The sequence below is a fragment of the Apteryx rowi genome, unplaced genomic scaffold (assembly GCF_003343035.1).
Source record: "Apteryx rowi isolate R43461 unplaced genomic scaffold, aptRow1 scaffold_104, whole genome shotgun sequence".
Lineage (NCBI taxonomy): Eukaryota > Metazoa > Chordata > Aves > Apterygiformes > Apterygidae > Apteryx > Apteryx rowi.
In genome coordinates this window covers 1,799,865-1,816,120 of record NW_020447242.1, presented here as the reverse complement: position 1 = coordinate 1,816,120, position 16,256 = coordinate 1,799,865, and the positions used below count along the sequence as shown (strand labels likewise).

Here is a 16,256-nt window from a genome sequence, read left to right as displayed (position 1 = left end):
AAAGGCAGGCCTTCAATTAGTTTCAACACAATAGTTTTTCTTATAGATACCAGATTAAAATAAGTAACAAGCAGTTTAATTAACCAAAACTAATGAATTCTGAGCACTTGAGTGTCATGTGAAAACAAATAAAACTGTGTTTTATGATTTAGATGATGATATTTTCTTCATATGATATGTAGAATATTCCCTCCTGTTGGCTAGTACTTCTACAAAAAGTCCTGCATAATTCAGGCAGCATTTCTTAGCGTATTTGAATATAACCAGAGAAGACGTAAATTGAAGTAAAAATCTTGTTTCCTTGCTAATTCACAGTTTCAGAAAGCTAAGGCATTTTTTCATCATGTTAGCCTTAGTTTTATGAGAAGGAGAAAAATCTCAACTTCTGTTTCCTTTGCAATAAAGGATTGTTTTCATGAACATTCAAGGCTCCTTTTCTGGGTTAGAAAAGCAAGATGATATTGTTTTTCCATTTACTTTCTCCTCTGGAGCATACTGCTTTTAAAAACAAGGTCTGTGTCCCTGGGGTCCAATGGCATAACTGTGTATACCGGCTTGGAAGATTTAGCTGTCCATCTCCTGATGCTACATAGGATTATTTTCATGCTCAGCGGATTATCTTTACTGTTAATCTCCCAGTGTTTGTAATGAGCCATTTAATTTGCAAGTCAGTGGACTCACCAGGAACTGACTGGCATTTGCCCTGCTAGTTCCTACTCCGCAATATGATTTTTCAGATAAGCATACTGTCTCCCAGCTGGTAAAACAGCAGTGGTCTGCACTGCTGCTGTGGCACAGGCCTCATCCTAATCCTTAGTCTGCTTCTATGTGCAACAAAAGAGGTCTTCTACCAGCAGCAATACAGGTCTTTCTATTTAAGGAGCTGATACACTGTTAACCCTGGGAAATACCATGAATCTGGTTCTAAAGATGGAAGCGCCTAAAAGCTGGAGGCAGCTGGTCCACGGAGGAGACCTGACGTGCGTGTACTAGGTGCTCTGCATCAGCACCCAGTGCTGGCAGAAGAGCCCATCTGTCCAAAAGCAGTCAGAGAGCATCAGCAGCATGGATAAGGAAATAGTGGGAAGCTACTGGGAGACAGAAAATATGGGAGAACCTGAAGATAAGGGAACTCTCAGAAGCTTCTGCTTTTTGCTTGTATTCTACAGCCTTATTTTTCTCCTGCCAGCAGGTGCCTACTACCTGCCTTTCAAAGAGCTGTCTAGAGCCCACTTTCCTCTCATAAGGGATGGCTGAAGCTGTAGACACTTCATCTTTTATATAGTAGCCAACTAACCAGAGCACTGCTCAGTAAGAAGCATGTGGTTTCAGGCCCCCTGCAGCCTGACAAAAATCAAATTCTCCTCTTAAGCCTTGAGACTATTCCGATCATCAGACCAGAGGGTTTCCACTGTCATGGCTATGCCTTGGCGCAGGAAATTCAGCATTCATTGGAACAGAGTAATCAAGCCTGAAACAGGTATCCCATAGCAGTATGTGCATCCTACAACCTTCAGAAAGCCCTGTTTGTTGTTCCTTTAACAGGGTCAGTCTTCACGCTTTAACACCTGGATACACCCCAGTGAACTATCTATCTTGTCACCAGAACAGCCAAAATGGGCATGTGCTTAACTCTAAGCATAGTCAAGTGTTTTTTTTTTTTTTGTTTTKTTTTTTTAATATTAGAGTAGCACTTGACTCCTTAGGACTTTATCCATTGGAAGGTACAAAACACAGTAATTGTAGAACAACAAAGAATTAAAAGGAAAACTAGTTCTTTTTTACAAGATAGGGGGCAGGGAGGGAAATCATATTTGGCATTGTACCTTTAAAAAGGCCTATCTAAGAGAAAGGCAGCACAAGTTCATTTTCTGTTAAGGCCAAAGCTGTTAGAATGAATAAGTGAATAAAAAGTCTCTTCTGTAGGGAATTTGGGCCCAGAGCAGACTGAAACACTGAACAAACAGAGCAGGGAGAAAGGTCACTCCTACACATGGGGAGGAAGGGGTTGTCACTGGAGTATTTTTAGATTTCTGCAGCAAGGAGAGCACAAACAAGACCCATGGCATGGAGACCGTGTGGAGCAGCAGAGCTCAGTTCAGGGAGTTTAACACCAAACAGGCCAGCTCTGCAAGCGCTGCATCACGTGGCGGCATGGCAGGCCCAGCTGACACGAAGGAGAAGCTCGCGCGGCTCTGCCTGCACGGAGCTGCAGAGGATGGACGAGCAGAGGAGCCAGCCCACAGCAGTGATCTTACAAAACATGGCGCTTAAAGCAAATGAGTGAAAAACCGAGATGGAGCCAGCTGAGGCCTAGGGAGCGCTGGGACGGAAAGTGCCGGGGCTGCCCCAGGCGCAGCCCTTCCCCATGTGCTTCCCTCTCCCCTTCGTGCCAGCCCCCACGGCAGGTCTGTTTGCGGGTCCCTTGTCACCAACAGGCAGCACGTTTGGTAACGCAGCGGCCCCCCCCCCCATCCTCCTTCCCAAAATGCGAAGGCAGCACCTCAACATGGCTGCAGACCCGAGCGGCGGGCTTGCTGGCGCCTCCAGCCCAGGCAGACATACCTCCTGCGCCTTCCTCTGCGGCCTTGGGCGCTGGCCCGTAACTCAGACTCTCGGAGCAGTAAATCCTTGTCCTGCTGCACAGGCCGGCTCCAGACCCTCGGCACGGATGGCCAGTGGCCGGCAAGGCCTAACCACCAAGCAGCTCTCTGCTAAACGCCTGCTGCAGGCCCCGGGAGAGGCATCCTGCCCTTCCCCTGAGCTAGGCCAGCAGGTGGGGGTCAACGGCCACCCTGGAGCCGCCACCTTCTTCAACAGCCTTCAGGTGAGCAAGGGCCCATCCGCCATTTGGGCCGGGAATAGCACCACCCCCATCCCTTGGCCTCCTGTCTGCCAGGGCTATGGGGTTTGGAAAGGCTGCGAAGCGGCTTACACGGGCAGGGGGCAGGGGCCGGGGCCGGGACAGGCAGCCATGTCGACACAGGGGAGTGGGGTGGCAGGGTGGCGTGGTAGTGGCCTGCGCCCCGCGGCACTGCAGATCTGCTTTCTAAGCGTTGCCTCCCAGTTTATATATACTTTCTCAAGGCTCCACAGCTTCCTGTTCCTTTTGACAGCTTGGCACTCACGAAATCTGTTTATAAATAATGATATAATTCATTGGTAAGCATGTGATGACATCTGTCGAGCTGTCGTGTCAGCTTCTTGGCGGGCAGGCAGGCAGGGTGCCGGGCGCTGGCGGCGCCGCAGGGGTGGCCATCACCACGGGGACGCAGCGAAGCAACCGAGGGGCACGGTGCCACCTCGGCCCCAGGCTCTTCCGGCACCTTCTGGCACCATCTCAGGCGAGAGCAGCCCTTAGGGATCGGGAGGCAGCTGTGTGGGAGCTGGGGCGGCAGGAGAGGCAAAGGACCTTTCGCCTGTCCGAGCAGTCCTTCCTGGTGGATGTTAAGGTTGGGCTAACTCCCCATATTCATAAATCTCTGGCTGTGACGAGGTGCAATGGTTTGGAGAGACTGTTTTGGCCCATTCGGAGCTGCCTTTTGTTTCCTTGCACCTCCGTTCTCATGTACTGATGGCAGGAAACATCACAGCGCATTGTGGCTGACATACCCAAAATGTAGATATGCAGTTATTTACCGTCCTCCATATCCAGCGACAAGGGAAAATTTAACCAACAGCTAGCAAATTCCAGGTTTTAAAACAATAGGTTACTGGATAATTTTGTTATAATGTGTGGTTACTGATAAACAGTTTAGAGCTATAAAAGATGGATTATTCTTGACCTTTCCATAGCTGGTGTACACTCAAAACTAAACAATGCCAAGAAAAGCTCCTGTGCACTGCAACTCCATCTACATTTTTAAACCATTAAACTGTTCCTGGTGTCATTTTGGCCCACGCCAACCTGCGCTCTCCCAAAAACTCCTGGGCAGAGGCTGGGGGTTAGCAGAGCCCAGAAGTGATTATTCCCACCAGGCAGTGTGCACGTAGGTGTGCTGCTGCGGAAGCAGAGGCAGTTTAGTGCCCTAGGGCTTCCTGTGCCAGTTGGCCGTGGTGCCAAAGAATGAGCCCTACTTAAGTCACTAGTACCTATGCCACTTGTGTGCTCACAGCATCAGGAGTAACTGCATCATCCTCCTGCTAAAGGGAGCACGTACATGCTGTAACACTTGCTGGAAAACAAGTTACTATCTCTTTGCTGGGAGTCAGCAGTTTTGATGCAAGAAGGATTTCTAGCCAGGTCACTGTTTGTTTGTTTGCTTTTTTTCCTCTTGCCCTGCCCCAATCTCCAGGGCATGTTGTTCTCCCAAAGCAAGAAGAAGTATGGTCCTGTATGTATATACAGCAGAAATCTGTCTGGTCCTTACCAGATAAGAAAATCCTTGTATTCACTTCTGTGCTTCTCCACAGTGCGCAGGGTGCCCACAGGAAGATTGGAGGCAGCTGGCATTCTGGGGGGCCCTGCTGCTGCAGGGCGGCTGCAGGTAATGTCTCACCCTCTTAGGCACTGCTGAAGCCCGAGAGAAAAGGGAGATTTCAGACATCCCCTTTTCTTGCATCCCTTTTGGCAAGTGTATATCCCATGCCAGAAGCATAACTTTTTCCAGTTAGGAAATGGAGAAATCATGCTTAACTTTGGTTCAGGAATTGCAAAGTAGGAGCCTAAAAGTTTCCAGGATAAACCTGTTTAATAATCTGGACCACAGTGTTTTCATTTTCAAATCAATACTGAACTTGTTTTTATTATATTAAATTCCTATATCCCATAATTATTTTGTGTCTGCGTGTACATGGTAACATATACTTGTCTTTCACACATAATTTAAACTCAGCAAAAGGTGTACCAAATGTTGCTGTTTGCTCTGTATGAAGAGTAAAGCTACATTTAAGATTACAGCTTTTGGAAATGACAGTGTCTCTTGATAAAAATCACTGTGAATTTAGACCAGTGGTACAGCAGCACAGGAGTGACCACAGCAGCTTCAAAGGCTAACTGTTGAGTTGGTGAAAATCCTGTCATCTTCAGGAAAAACACTTCTGGGCACTTTTGACACCGGCCATTGTTATGACGCATTCCTGGTGCCTTCTCCAAGCTGCTACATTTTAGCCAGGGAATGGAGTGAGAGTTATTAAATCTMTGCTTGCAAGCGCTGTGCTGACAGTTCCCAGAATGCATTTCTCTTTTCTGGATCTCCAGGAGAGCCCTCCTGGCAATTTTTAATAAAAGCCACTGGCAAAATAATTCTGTGAGTAAAACCACCACCTCCAGCAAGAGCAAGGCTTGCTTCTATGTGCTCACAGTTCCTGTCAATGCCAAACAGAATGTCATGACTAGAGATGCCACATCAGTCTTTGTGTTTGCAGAGAAAACATAAAATGTTGACAAGTAATAAGAAAAACATGTAAATAATTTTCTCCAAATCTTGTGTATTTGTGAAGATGCTGTCTTTATCATGAACACAATGGTGACGTAGTTAAAAAACAAAACAAAGACAAAAAAAATTGTTAGGGTTTCAAGCTACCATTTAGACCAATTTACACAACTCTCCACTCAGTTTCAGGAAATTGTTAGTTCCAGGTATTTCATTCAATAATACTTGAGTATTACATTGCAGTTATTTCAACTTATTTATTTCATAGAAGATAATTTTAAACACTGAAATGAAAATGGAAAATCTCTCTGATCCTTTCTGTGAAAATAAATAGGATAACATATTGAATTGAGCAGATTAAGCTTTTGATTAGCACACACTTGCATGTGGTAATTGCACTATGTATTACAGCCAATAGAAGAACCAGGAGGAAATTCTGCTGCCAGCTAACTGGAGACACATGCCGAATTGTCATTAAGTTGCATGAGCGTTGGTGAAGCAAAATCTACAGTAGTAGCTCAATGTCCACAGTACAGACTGAGCACAAAGGAAATATATCTGAAGGCAAGATTTGCCACTGATCTTACCCATTTCTCTAGTCAAACCTCTGCACAATAGGTCAACTTTACACAATTTTATGTTGTGCACATACCCAAATTTTTGGCCTTAGAGTTCTCAATACAATTAAATCCTTTGCAGACCAAATATTTCACTGTGCAATTCTGTGCAGGACACATGGATCTGGGATACTGGAATATTGAGCATTTGCATGGTACAGCCAAAAATAGATAAATTCAGGCTCTCTTATAGGTTCTAAAGAAAAAGAAAAAACATTCTGAATATTTCTGTTCAGATCCCTGATATGAATTGGCTTATTTTGAATATGTAACAAGGAAAGGAAAGGAAAATCAGACTCTTCCCCATTTGGCTTTCACCAAAACATCTAAAAATTGTCTGTCAAACTTAGCATTTTTAATTACATGTATACTTGAATATGAAATTAATTCAGACATCTTTTAAAAAGGTGAATTTACTTATTTTGGCATATAAATGATGACATAAGCTAGTTTAAAGGGGGGGGGTTCTTCTCATAGCTGCCTGTGAAATCTTACATATATGTTACCTGCAGCTCCCTTTAATCCTCAAAACACAGAGGATGGCCTTTTATATAGAAATCATGGCTCCTTTTATAGAGAAAAAAGAAAGGCAGCAAATCTCTTGGTGTTCTTCACTATATAGTACCAGAGGGCTGAATGAATTAGCCATCTTATCAGAGGTAGGACCAGTGGTAATAGTTTGAAAGCTTTCTAACTGTGGATTCATTGAACTCAGAGAAACAAATATTTATACTCTCTATCAGTTTTTAAATAATGCCTGAGATCAGAGTACCACAGGAAGCACTCAGTCTTGTTAAATTTAAGTCAAGCCAACTGTAAAGGTACTCCTGTCAAGGTGTGGCTGTCTGGCACACTGAATCAGAGCATACAGCTGCAGTGCTTCGATCTGAATCTTCGCTGTATTCTGGCTATTCAAGGAACAGCAAACATGAGTTAATAGAGACCCATGCTATTAAAACATTGAATTTTCTACAGACAGTATATTTTCTTTAAAAAAGTGATTCTGGAACAATAACAAAGATTCATCCCATGATCTTAAACCATGTGAGTACCATCTAGAGACTTAAAATTCAACAAATGCTGGCAGCAGACATCATCCTACTGATCTGCTCTGAAAATGCTGATACATTTACAGTAAATCCCTAACCAGGCCAGTTGTGCAACAAGCTGAAGTGACACAAAGTATTAACATTTATGGTGGTGAATCAAAATCAAACAAACATCCTTCTTTTATAAGCTTTCTCACAGCATGTAGTAGCATGTACTTCAAGTAATGAAACATCTGTTACAGGCCTAACTCTCTTGCAACTGAGCAAGTGTTGCAATYATTCTCTAGGGCCAGACTTCATGTTAAGGCTTTAGTGGATAGATGAGAAATATCAGCAATGGCCAATGCTCAGCCCAGTTGATTCAGGAAGAATAGAATAAAGTAAAATAAAATAAAACAAAATAAAAAACCTTCAAGAGCCAGGCTTCCTCTGTAGAAAATCAAAAAGCATGTTATCATTATATTGAAAAATGTCCAAAACTAATCTTAACTTCAGACTAAGAGTCTTATTTCAGTGATACTTGCAGCTGATTCAAGTGCCCAGAGTGCCCTTTTCAGCAAGTCTAGGTATAGGCTGATCCTGTAGAAAAGTGAATTACAAAATATGCTTAGATAATTCACTCTTTTATAAAGTAGTATCCATTACGGTCCAGTTGCACTGCATCTAGTTTTAAAGGCTGTCCCTTCTATGCAGATGCATAGGTCTCACTGACTTATATACAGTTCAGTATATGGTTCATGGTGACACAAGACTCATTCTTCCCCACTTTTCCCCACAGTAACTTTTGCCATTGACTGCAAAGATTTGGCCCTGTTTGCTCTGTAGCATGAAAAGTTCAGGCAGAGTCAACAAAATGGCTGGGAGTCAGAAATTTAAGGCTTGGTGCTGCAAAGTATGTACTTATTAAATAGACATGTTCTTATTTCCCATCAATTAAAATATATGCTTAAAAAGCACTTGTTTAAGGGCTTTGCTGACTAGAAATACAATTACTGGTGTCTGTGAATGCTTTGCTAAACATTAGACTAAGGCTACCGGTTTAAAGATAATGTCTTCTGGAGATGAGTGATGATTTCAAGCTGTCTTTTTCAGTCCTGGCATTAATTACAGAATTAGGACACAGAAAGGTTGTTTGGGTTTTTTTTCAGATCAACAAATAATTTGATATAGTAAAACTTGTATATATAGTAAAATTTGCAGAAAAGTTTCCATAACAAAGGTTTTCTGTTAAAAGGAGAGGTTGTTGCTCACAGCTTGCTCAACTTAAAGCCTTTAGGCAAGTTCCTGAAGTAGATATGAAAAGCTTGCTTCTCATTTACTGTATTTCTAAAATACGCTCAGAAATAGTCGGAGGAAAATTCCCTTGGCCTCCTGCTTTAAAGTATTTTTTTTCCAAGTGTCTGTGCAGAAGCAGAGTTAATGATTCCTACAAGATCAGTCTGCCTCACCCTCTCAGTTCTGAAATACTTCTGTATTTTTTTCTTCCAAGGGAGTAACTTTTCCTGCTAGTTTATGACCCCAGATTACTGATCTGACCCCATCTGTAATGCAATACTGAAACCCTTCAATCAGAACAGGGATATCTGTGTAGCATCCACAGAGATTAACAGAAAATTCAGCTCCTTAGAATTCTTCCCTTAATTCCGTCTGCCAGAAGAGAAAGAATTTAACACCATGAAAACAAGGTAACATAGTCAGCAATGTACAGCTACCCTGCAACAAGCTTTATGTGATCTCATTCTTGTCCTTCCCTCTGTTTGTTTCATATCATCACATATTTTGTCATGTCAGAATTTAAAATCTAAGCTCTCTGGGTCAAGACCATGTCTGCAAAGTTCATTGATTCTGGTTCTCAAAAACCAGTCAGAATAGTACAGCTTAGGAAACTTAGAACTTTGCAATTAAAATGCTTTTCTGTACAACAGAGTGCCTCCATCATCTTCCAACTCCATCAACAGTGAGCAGAAATAATAGACTTTTTTGTATCAAATGGACTCTATTATTTTTATTAAACAGTGTTACACATACAGGTTAATTAAAAAAGCTACAGTTCATGAAGTATGTGCCTCTAGCTAGAAGATACAAATCTAGGCCAATTGTCATTATATCTGTTGATGTTCAGTCACTGTAAAATTTTACAGTTTATTCTCTGATATACAAAAAAACAAACATGCTTTGTTAAACATTCAGTACAGCTCACAGCATTCTACTACACAGCTTCATATAGTGTTTTAGTGCAAAAGGAAGTACAAATATAAAAATACTGAAGTTTGAATTAAAAAAAAAAAAAAGCAAAAAGTGAAGTTAGAGATGAGTGTCTGCTATGGGTATTCTTCTAAGCTCTACAATCTGGGAGTTAGCCATGCTGCCGCCATCCTGGCTGCCATGGCAAGAATCATTATCACTGACACTGAGACCTGCACCTGGAACAGAGAAGCCAAAAAAAGGATCAGTGAGAATGCAATACTGAAACAGAAATGTTGATATCATGTCCTGTTACATAGCTGCTTTACTTCATTCTGATTATTGAAATTCTTCCCTTCCCTACAAGAATATAGCAAATTTTCTTCTACTGGTCAACAATTCTGAATCCACAGATTGTAACACTAACTGACATAGTTTTGTACCATCAAGATGCACTTTTTCATAATTCCACTGTCAGTCACTTTAATTGTCCCAGGAAATGGTACAATAACTGTTCAGAGGTTGCCTTGAAATCACAACAGCATAAATCAAGGCCTGGTTTAGGCTGGGTTCATGGTCTGACTGTTAAAGTATGCTATTTCCAAGATTTTCTTCATGAAGAATTGATTTTTAATATATAATTTTCCTGTTAAACTRTAATTCCAGCTGCTTTAATAGGATTGTAATTTCAACATGAGAAAAGATGCTGACTAAATATTCTTTAAACCCACATTTGGCTCTGGCTTGTGTATTGTGTTTTTCTTCTGTTGTTAGAGAATACTAGACTTTGACCTATGGAAACTTCCAAGACATGTCTGAAAGAGACCTCAAGAGGCCACCTGGTCCATCTTTTCGTCCAAAGAGTACTGCTAGCCAGCTGCTTACCTGTATTTTTGCAGTTGGTTATTCATGTGAAGGTACATAATCCTGTACTCGATTTTATGAAATGTGCATTTTTTCAGACTACTTCTTCACAGAGTATCTGTTGGAACTACAAACTTCAGTGTACTTTCAGCTTCTTCTGTCTTTGCATTGTAGAATAAATCCCACAAAATACACAGCTCTCCTTAGGCATTACAGTGCTTGGGCTTCAAATTTATTCAGAACTGCACATCAGTGTAATTAGGTATGATGATTTCAAAACAGACTAATGTCAGATATGATCTTCCAGCAATGTCATTTACAAATAGCCAAAAGCTAGGAAAGTTATTCAATCTGGAGAAAAGTATCTGATCTGTAACTACATTCAGTTCAAAGGAGTTACAGAGGAATGACACTTGGCTCAACAAGCCCTGAACACGGTCTACTGGGAGAGGCAAGGATTTCCATTTTCACACAAAAGGTATTTTCAGAAATTTCTGTCAGCTGTACAATGGAATCTGCTCTTTCTCCCGTAGCTGACATTCCAGGCTTTGGCTTTTTTGGCAAAAGAAATTTAAGCTTTTGGAGCTACCTCATAATTTTCTATGCCCCCAATTGCACCACTTCTAGCAATTTTTTCATAATGTGCCTCCTGCCAAGTAGAAAAGAAGTTAGGAGAAGGGGGGAGAGATGGGAGGGAATGTGGATGCTCACTTGCTGTAAGAAGTCAGGCTGCAATCTTGAATATGGAGATGGGTTCAGAAAATGAAACAAGCTGAAGGGTTAGAGCAGGTAAAAGGCCCAGGTGGCATAACTACACTGAAACAGAGCTTATTGGAAAGAGCCTCAAGCTAGCAGAGACCTGCATAAGACTTTCCACTCTGCAGAACTCTGCAGGCTTTCCAGAATAGGTCTGGAAGTAGTCCAGGTACAAGGACCTTAACCCATTAGCAGTGCTGCGTGAATACAGCCATATCGCATCCAGCCAGAAAGTGGGTATTTCTGCATCATGATCCTTCTCACATCCGGTTCTGGAGTTCAGGTAGGTGGAATGACGTTGAATTCATTCACATCTGCTAGTTTAGACATGTTCTTGGGTCTGTAGGACCCAAGGCCTTTAAAGACCAGGGCTTACTGTCAGATATGACAAGAGTAAAGAGCCATCTGATGGAGAGAGATACCATAATAAAGACATGAAGATTAGGCCCTGAATCATCAAAATTCTTATTTTTAAGCTTATGGAAGACAAGCAAGCCATACTTACTCATTTATAAAATTACATGCATATTTGAGCTTTTCTTTGAATCATAGTCCTAATGACTAAGCTGTTTGAAAGTCCTGGGAAAAACAGCAATTGCATCAGGAAATGATTTATTTGTTTTTTAACCTCTCTAAAACTGTATGTTTTAGAACAGAACATGAGTGTAAGGAATGGTAATAGAGAAGGCAAATCAGACAGTCGTATTTACCATTTGATGACAGAAGAATAAGGTAATATTTGTGAAGTAAATGACATATTTTTAATGGAAAAATATAAAATATTTCTTATATAGCATCATTAACATTGAAACTTATGCTCAAAACTTTTATTTAGGCTACAAATGGTATGGATTTCAAAAAGGAAAAACATAAATGATTGAAAACATTTACAGCTATATTATACAAAATTTTCTTTTTATATGTCCACGAACAACCAGGCTTCAAATTGTAAGGTGACCACTGAACCCTGGGGCTGGAAAGATATTTCTCTTACTGGTGATTACACTGCAGTTGTTCAGTATGGGGTTCCTTGAAGAATCTGGTGCTGGTCACTATAAAAAGATCAGATACATCAGACACCAGACTAATCTGGTATAATACCACATATATTCCTAAATGTCATGTGCATGCTTTGTGCAAAGTAAGAGGAGATTTTTTTTGTTAAGGAGGTTCTTATCAGGAACTCAGTAAACCTAAGATTAAAGTGGGCTACCTTGGGTTTACAACAGCCTCATTCTGCTGCTGATGCAAAGGCAAACTATTTAGAGCTGATCCTTTTTAGGAATGAAAACTGAAATGTAACCAGGTTACTAAATTACCAAACAATCGACAGAGCAGGCACGGTAGGACTGTTTACATGGTGCAGTTTCACAGAGTTCATAGGTCCAGCTTGTTCTCAGATCACAGCAGAATTTAAACACAGTCATGTCCAAAAAAGTAGGTGGATGGTGGGTAAGTAGCCAAGAGTGCTACTTTTCCTCAATTTGTGAAGCAATTATTTCAAGAAGAATACAAAAGAAAATGAGGCCTTTCTCCTTTCTTTTTGTATCAAAGGACTAGCTATAAATCGAAAAGTCACAGCTTGCTTTGCAAAATCAGCACGATCCCTCCAGTGACATCTACCGGTTGAAAGACTTAATCAGTGCATTCCTATACTCAGTGAACTCCAGTTGTTATCATTAATTGATAACAATTTAATTGATGATTTAATCACAAATTTTCACTATAACATTTTAAGAGAGATGGAGATTGCTTTGTAATTACAATACCCATACCTCTAGGGAGGTTTTTTATCTCATGAGCACTTATATCTTACTTTCTGAATCACTCATGATTTGTATTGTATGTTTAAAATGTATTAGACAGAAAATTAATATGCTACATAGACAAAATTTATTTCTTCTTTCAGGGTCTTGACTCTACAGAAATGACACCAACAGACACCCAGACTTCTAAGAGTAAAGTTCAGATTTGACTAGAAATGCTTCCTGGATCTTATGGAGCCATGTTCAACATCCAGCAGTTAGCAAATTTGTGAGCAATCACAAATGAGTAGTTGAATGAATATGCAAACTGGCTACCCTTCCTTCTCTTTTTCTGTGAAGTGATGCTTCAGAACAGAAATGAGGTAGGTTGATAAAGCAGGGCAAGAATCTAGCACTTTGCCACTATCTACAGTTTATCTGTTCTGGGACAAACAGTAAGACTTGTCTCCAGGATGTTCTATTCATCATCTTTCAGAATTTTAAATTTAAAAAGTTTCCTCTAGTTCTGGATGCCTGATGGCCTGAGATGCTTAATTCTTAAATTGGGCACCTAAAGTGATAAAATCTTTAAAAAATGTTGACTATGGAACTCTAGCTATATTAGAATGCAAGTTATGAAATGATTTATAATGCATCTTTATTATAATAAGCTGCATTTTTTTTTAAATTTCTGTAGTAGATTCTTCAAGTTATTTTCTGTGTAGATTTATTTAGGATTTATCACATATGCCTCTATATAGAGCAAAAATACACTGAGATTACAAATGTGGGCATAAACCTGTCCTGTCCTCTCTTGATACTGTCAGATACATATTTGGAAAGCAGCATGTGGCCGGGCTGGTATTCTCAGCTCTGACCTATGAATGGCCCTTACAAACACCTTCCTGCACAGATTAATCATCAGTCAGAATGAGAGGGGCTTAAAGCCTCTTTTAAAGGCCTTTTTTTGCATTGACATCTCACCTAAAGGAATAATTTGGCTGTTTTGTGCATCACAGAACAGGGAGAAACAGAGCATTTGTGGTAGAGGGAATATGGGTGGAAGCTAAGAGATCAGTAAAGTTATCATGTATTTATGGTATTTATACTTCGGAGCAAAGCTGATAGGCAGCTTGCTGCTTTGGGACAGATTCTACCTATTTTTATTCTATTGGCTCCCTTTTTAACTACCTGAGCCTAACCAACATGTAGAAGTCCTTAGCTCTTACTAACCAGGAATCATTTCATAGTGGGCTTTAGCCTAAATTACTGTCACATATATACTATTCTGATGTCAATCTAGAAGGCGAGGGTCTCATTAAATTGTCTATTAATATAAACCTTGCAAAAGAAATCACAGAGGCAAATGAGATCTAGTCCAAAATAACAGCATTTTTTAGTTAATTACAGCACTTAACAATAACTAAATAGTAAATTATTATCCATTCTCAGTAGAAGCCAAGCTTTTGATTCATTATAAAAGTCATAAATTAAATAAAATAAAGTAAATCATTTAAGCCAAACTAATCACCATCCAGAAAAAAAAACAAGGTTTTAGCATGTATCAATAGGCAGGACATGTCCCTAAATTTTCTTTCCTGCAGTAATCTTTTTGTAATTTCCTTCACACAAACTGCCTTGGAGCTGACTAACTTTCCAAAGGTTTCTCATAGTATAACAGAGTTCAGGTGACATAGTCAACACAGTGAATCCTAACTATTTCTTTCTATATGGACATGAACATATTTGATGGAAAGGAGGAATTCATTGATAGGACAGTCAGAGACCATGGTTTTATGATACAGGAAGTCTAGCTTTTGGATTTCTGGCACCAAATAAAAAATGTTGTGTCCATATGATGCAAAGTTTGCATAAAGCAAGCATAAAAGCTGGCTAAGAAAACACCGTTTTCCAACTAATTTGCTAGAAATGCAGTTGGGTGCCTTCACCTGATCCAGTCTGTATTTCTGGTTAATCTGTAATTAGATCCAGTATTAATGATTACGGAGCCAAGGGCTAAGTGCATAGTTCTATGACACATTTCTTTAGCAATAAGGCCAAGTGTGCCAATGCGTCTATTTGTGGATTGGCACTGCAAGTTGTAACTTACCAAACTGTTGCAAGTTTAGGAAAAAAATTGTGCTGTGAGGGCTTGATTTTTTTAACCTGCATCGTTCCAGTCATTCAGTTTGCAGCATGGCCCCAGCCACGAATGCATTAATAGCACTGAGAGTGGCAAACTGCATTGCAAGGGTGCATGAGGACAGGAATGAGATTTTAGCTTTGCTGACAGCAAAACATATCCATGAATTATACCCTCATTTTCACTGATCCTGGCTGCTGGATTAGGCCTTGGGGCTACAGACCACGAGCATAAATTAAAGTAACCCTCAGACTGCTCCAAACTACATTAGCACAAAGGACAGGTGAAATACAAAAAGGCATAAAGACATTTCTGCATATTCCTCTGCTAATTAGTGTTGATCCTCAGCCAACCTCCAGAATAGGAGCTAATGTTTTAACATAGCTAAGACTAAGTTTGGTTATAGATGGACAGTTTTAGGGAATGACAGAGAATGAAGGTTTCTGTTTCTGGCTACCAGAGGTAAAACTCAAGCAGTAATAGAACAAGCTTTCCTATTTTACCACTATAACCTATAGCCATACCTCTCAGTTTAGAAGGTGATAAAAACAGCTAATGTGGTGCAAAGCACCTTCTACCTACTCTCCCAGAAGCTGAGATGAAAGAATTCTCAATCTACTGAAATAAAGTCTGGTCTAAAAAGGTTGAGAAGCACTATGTAAAGGACTAACAGAGTCCCCTAAAGAGAAGGCAGCAAAAGGCATCTCAAAGGCCCATGCATTTTAGCCCATTTAGAAAAAGGGGTGCTGGGCTTTTGGTTGCTGACTCCCACTACCTTCTTTGAGCTGAGACTGGTTCTCATCACCTGATGAGCTGGATAAAGGCATCAAACTGACGGAGTGGAGTGGAGTGGAGTGGAATGGAGTGGAGTGGAGTGACAAGGGGAGAGAGACAGGAGATAGAGAGGGAGAAGGAGAGAGAGAGGAAGAGGAAGGACTCTCTAACCTGAGATGTTGTGGTTTCATACGAGTATGAATACCCATGCAAGAGAGCAAGAAATGGGCAGCCAGGAGGGATGAGGAGAGTGCCTCCTTACAGTGGCTGCTAGCTTAACTGTACCATAAAACCCAATCCGGACTACAGTTCAGTGAACACTTAAACAACAAAAATCTGTACGGTACAAACAGAGAAAAAAATCCCACTTTCTACCACCCTTTGCCACTTTTAATTGCTTCCATGCAGTTCCCTCCCTTGTACTATCAGAGGCACTTTGATTCCTTGGAAATGCACTGAACTGGAYTGGAGAGCAGGTGTGGCTGAAAAAAAAACCCAGCTATGTTTTTTTATTTTTAGTAAAAAACCACATTTTTTCATTTGAAGTATTTGTTGAGCTACAGCCTGGATCTGAGGCAGTAACTAACAAACATTTACTTTGGTTGTTAAAGCTGCTCTAGCCACAGTACTCTCTCTTCAGGCTGGCTTGTTCAAATGTATGTGGGGCTGGAACCAGACAGGACCACTGGTTTGGCGTAGAAATAATCTTTTTCCCTCCTGTAACATCGCTGAGGGCACACTTTGGGCAC

At 40.8% G+C, this 16,256-nt stretch overlaps 1 protein-coding gene across 1 annotated transcript in view; it reads right to left on the bottom strand.

Moving 5' to 3' along the window:
* Positions 1-9,189: 9,189 nt before the first annotated feature.
* The window catches only part of LOC112966773 (G-protein coupled receptor 98-like), a 200,341-nt gene continuing 193,274 nt past the window's right edge, over positions 9,190-16,256 (bottom strand). Inside the window, exon 38 of the mRNA XM_026067216.1 lies at positions 9,190-9,464. Coding sequence (XP_025923001.1) covers positions 9,346-9,464 — 119 coding nt within the window. The 3' untranslated portion in view covers positions 9,190-9,345. The remainder of the gene's footprint in view (positions 9,465-16,256) is intronic.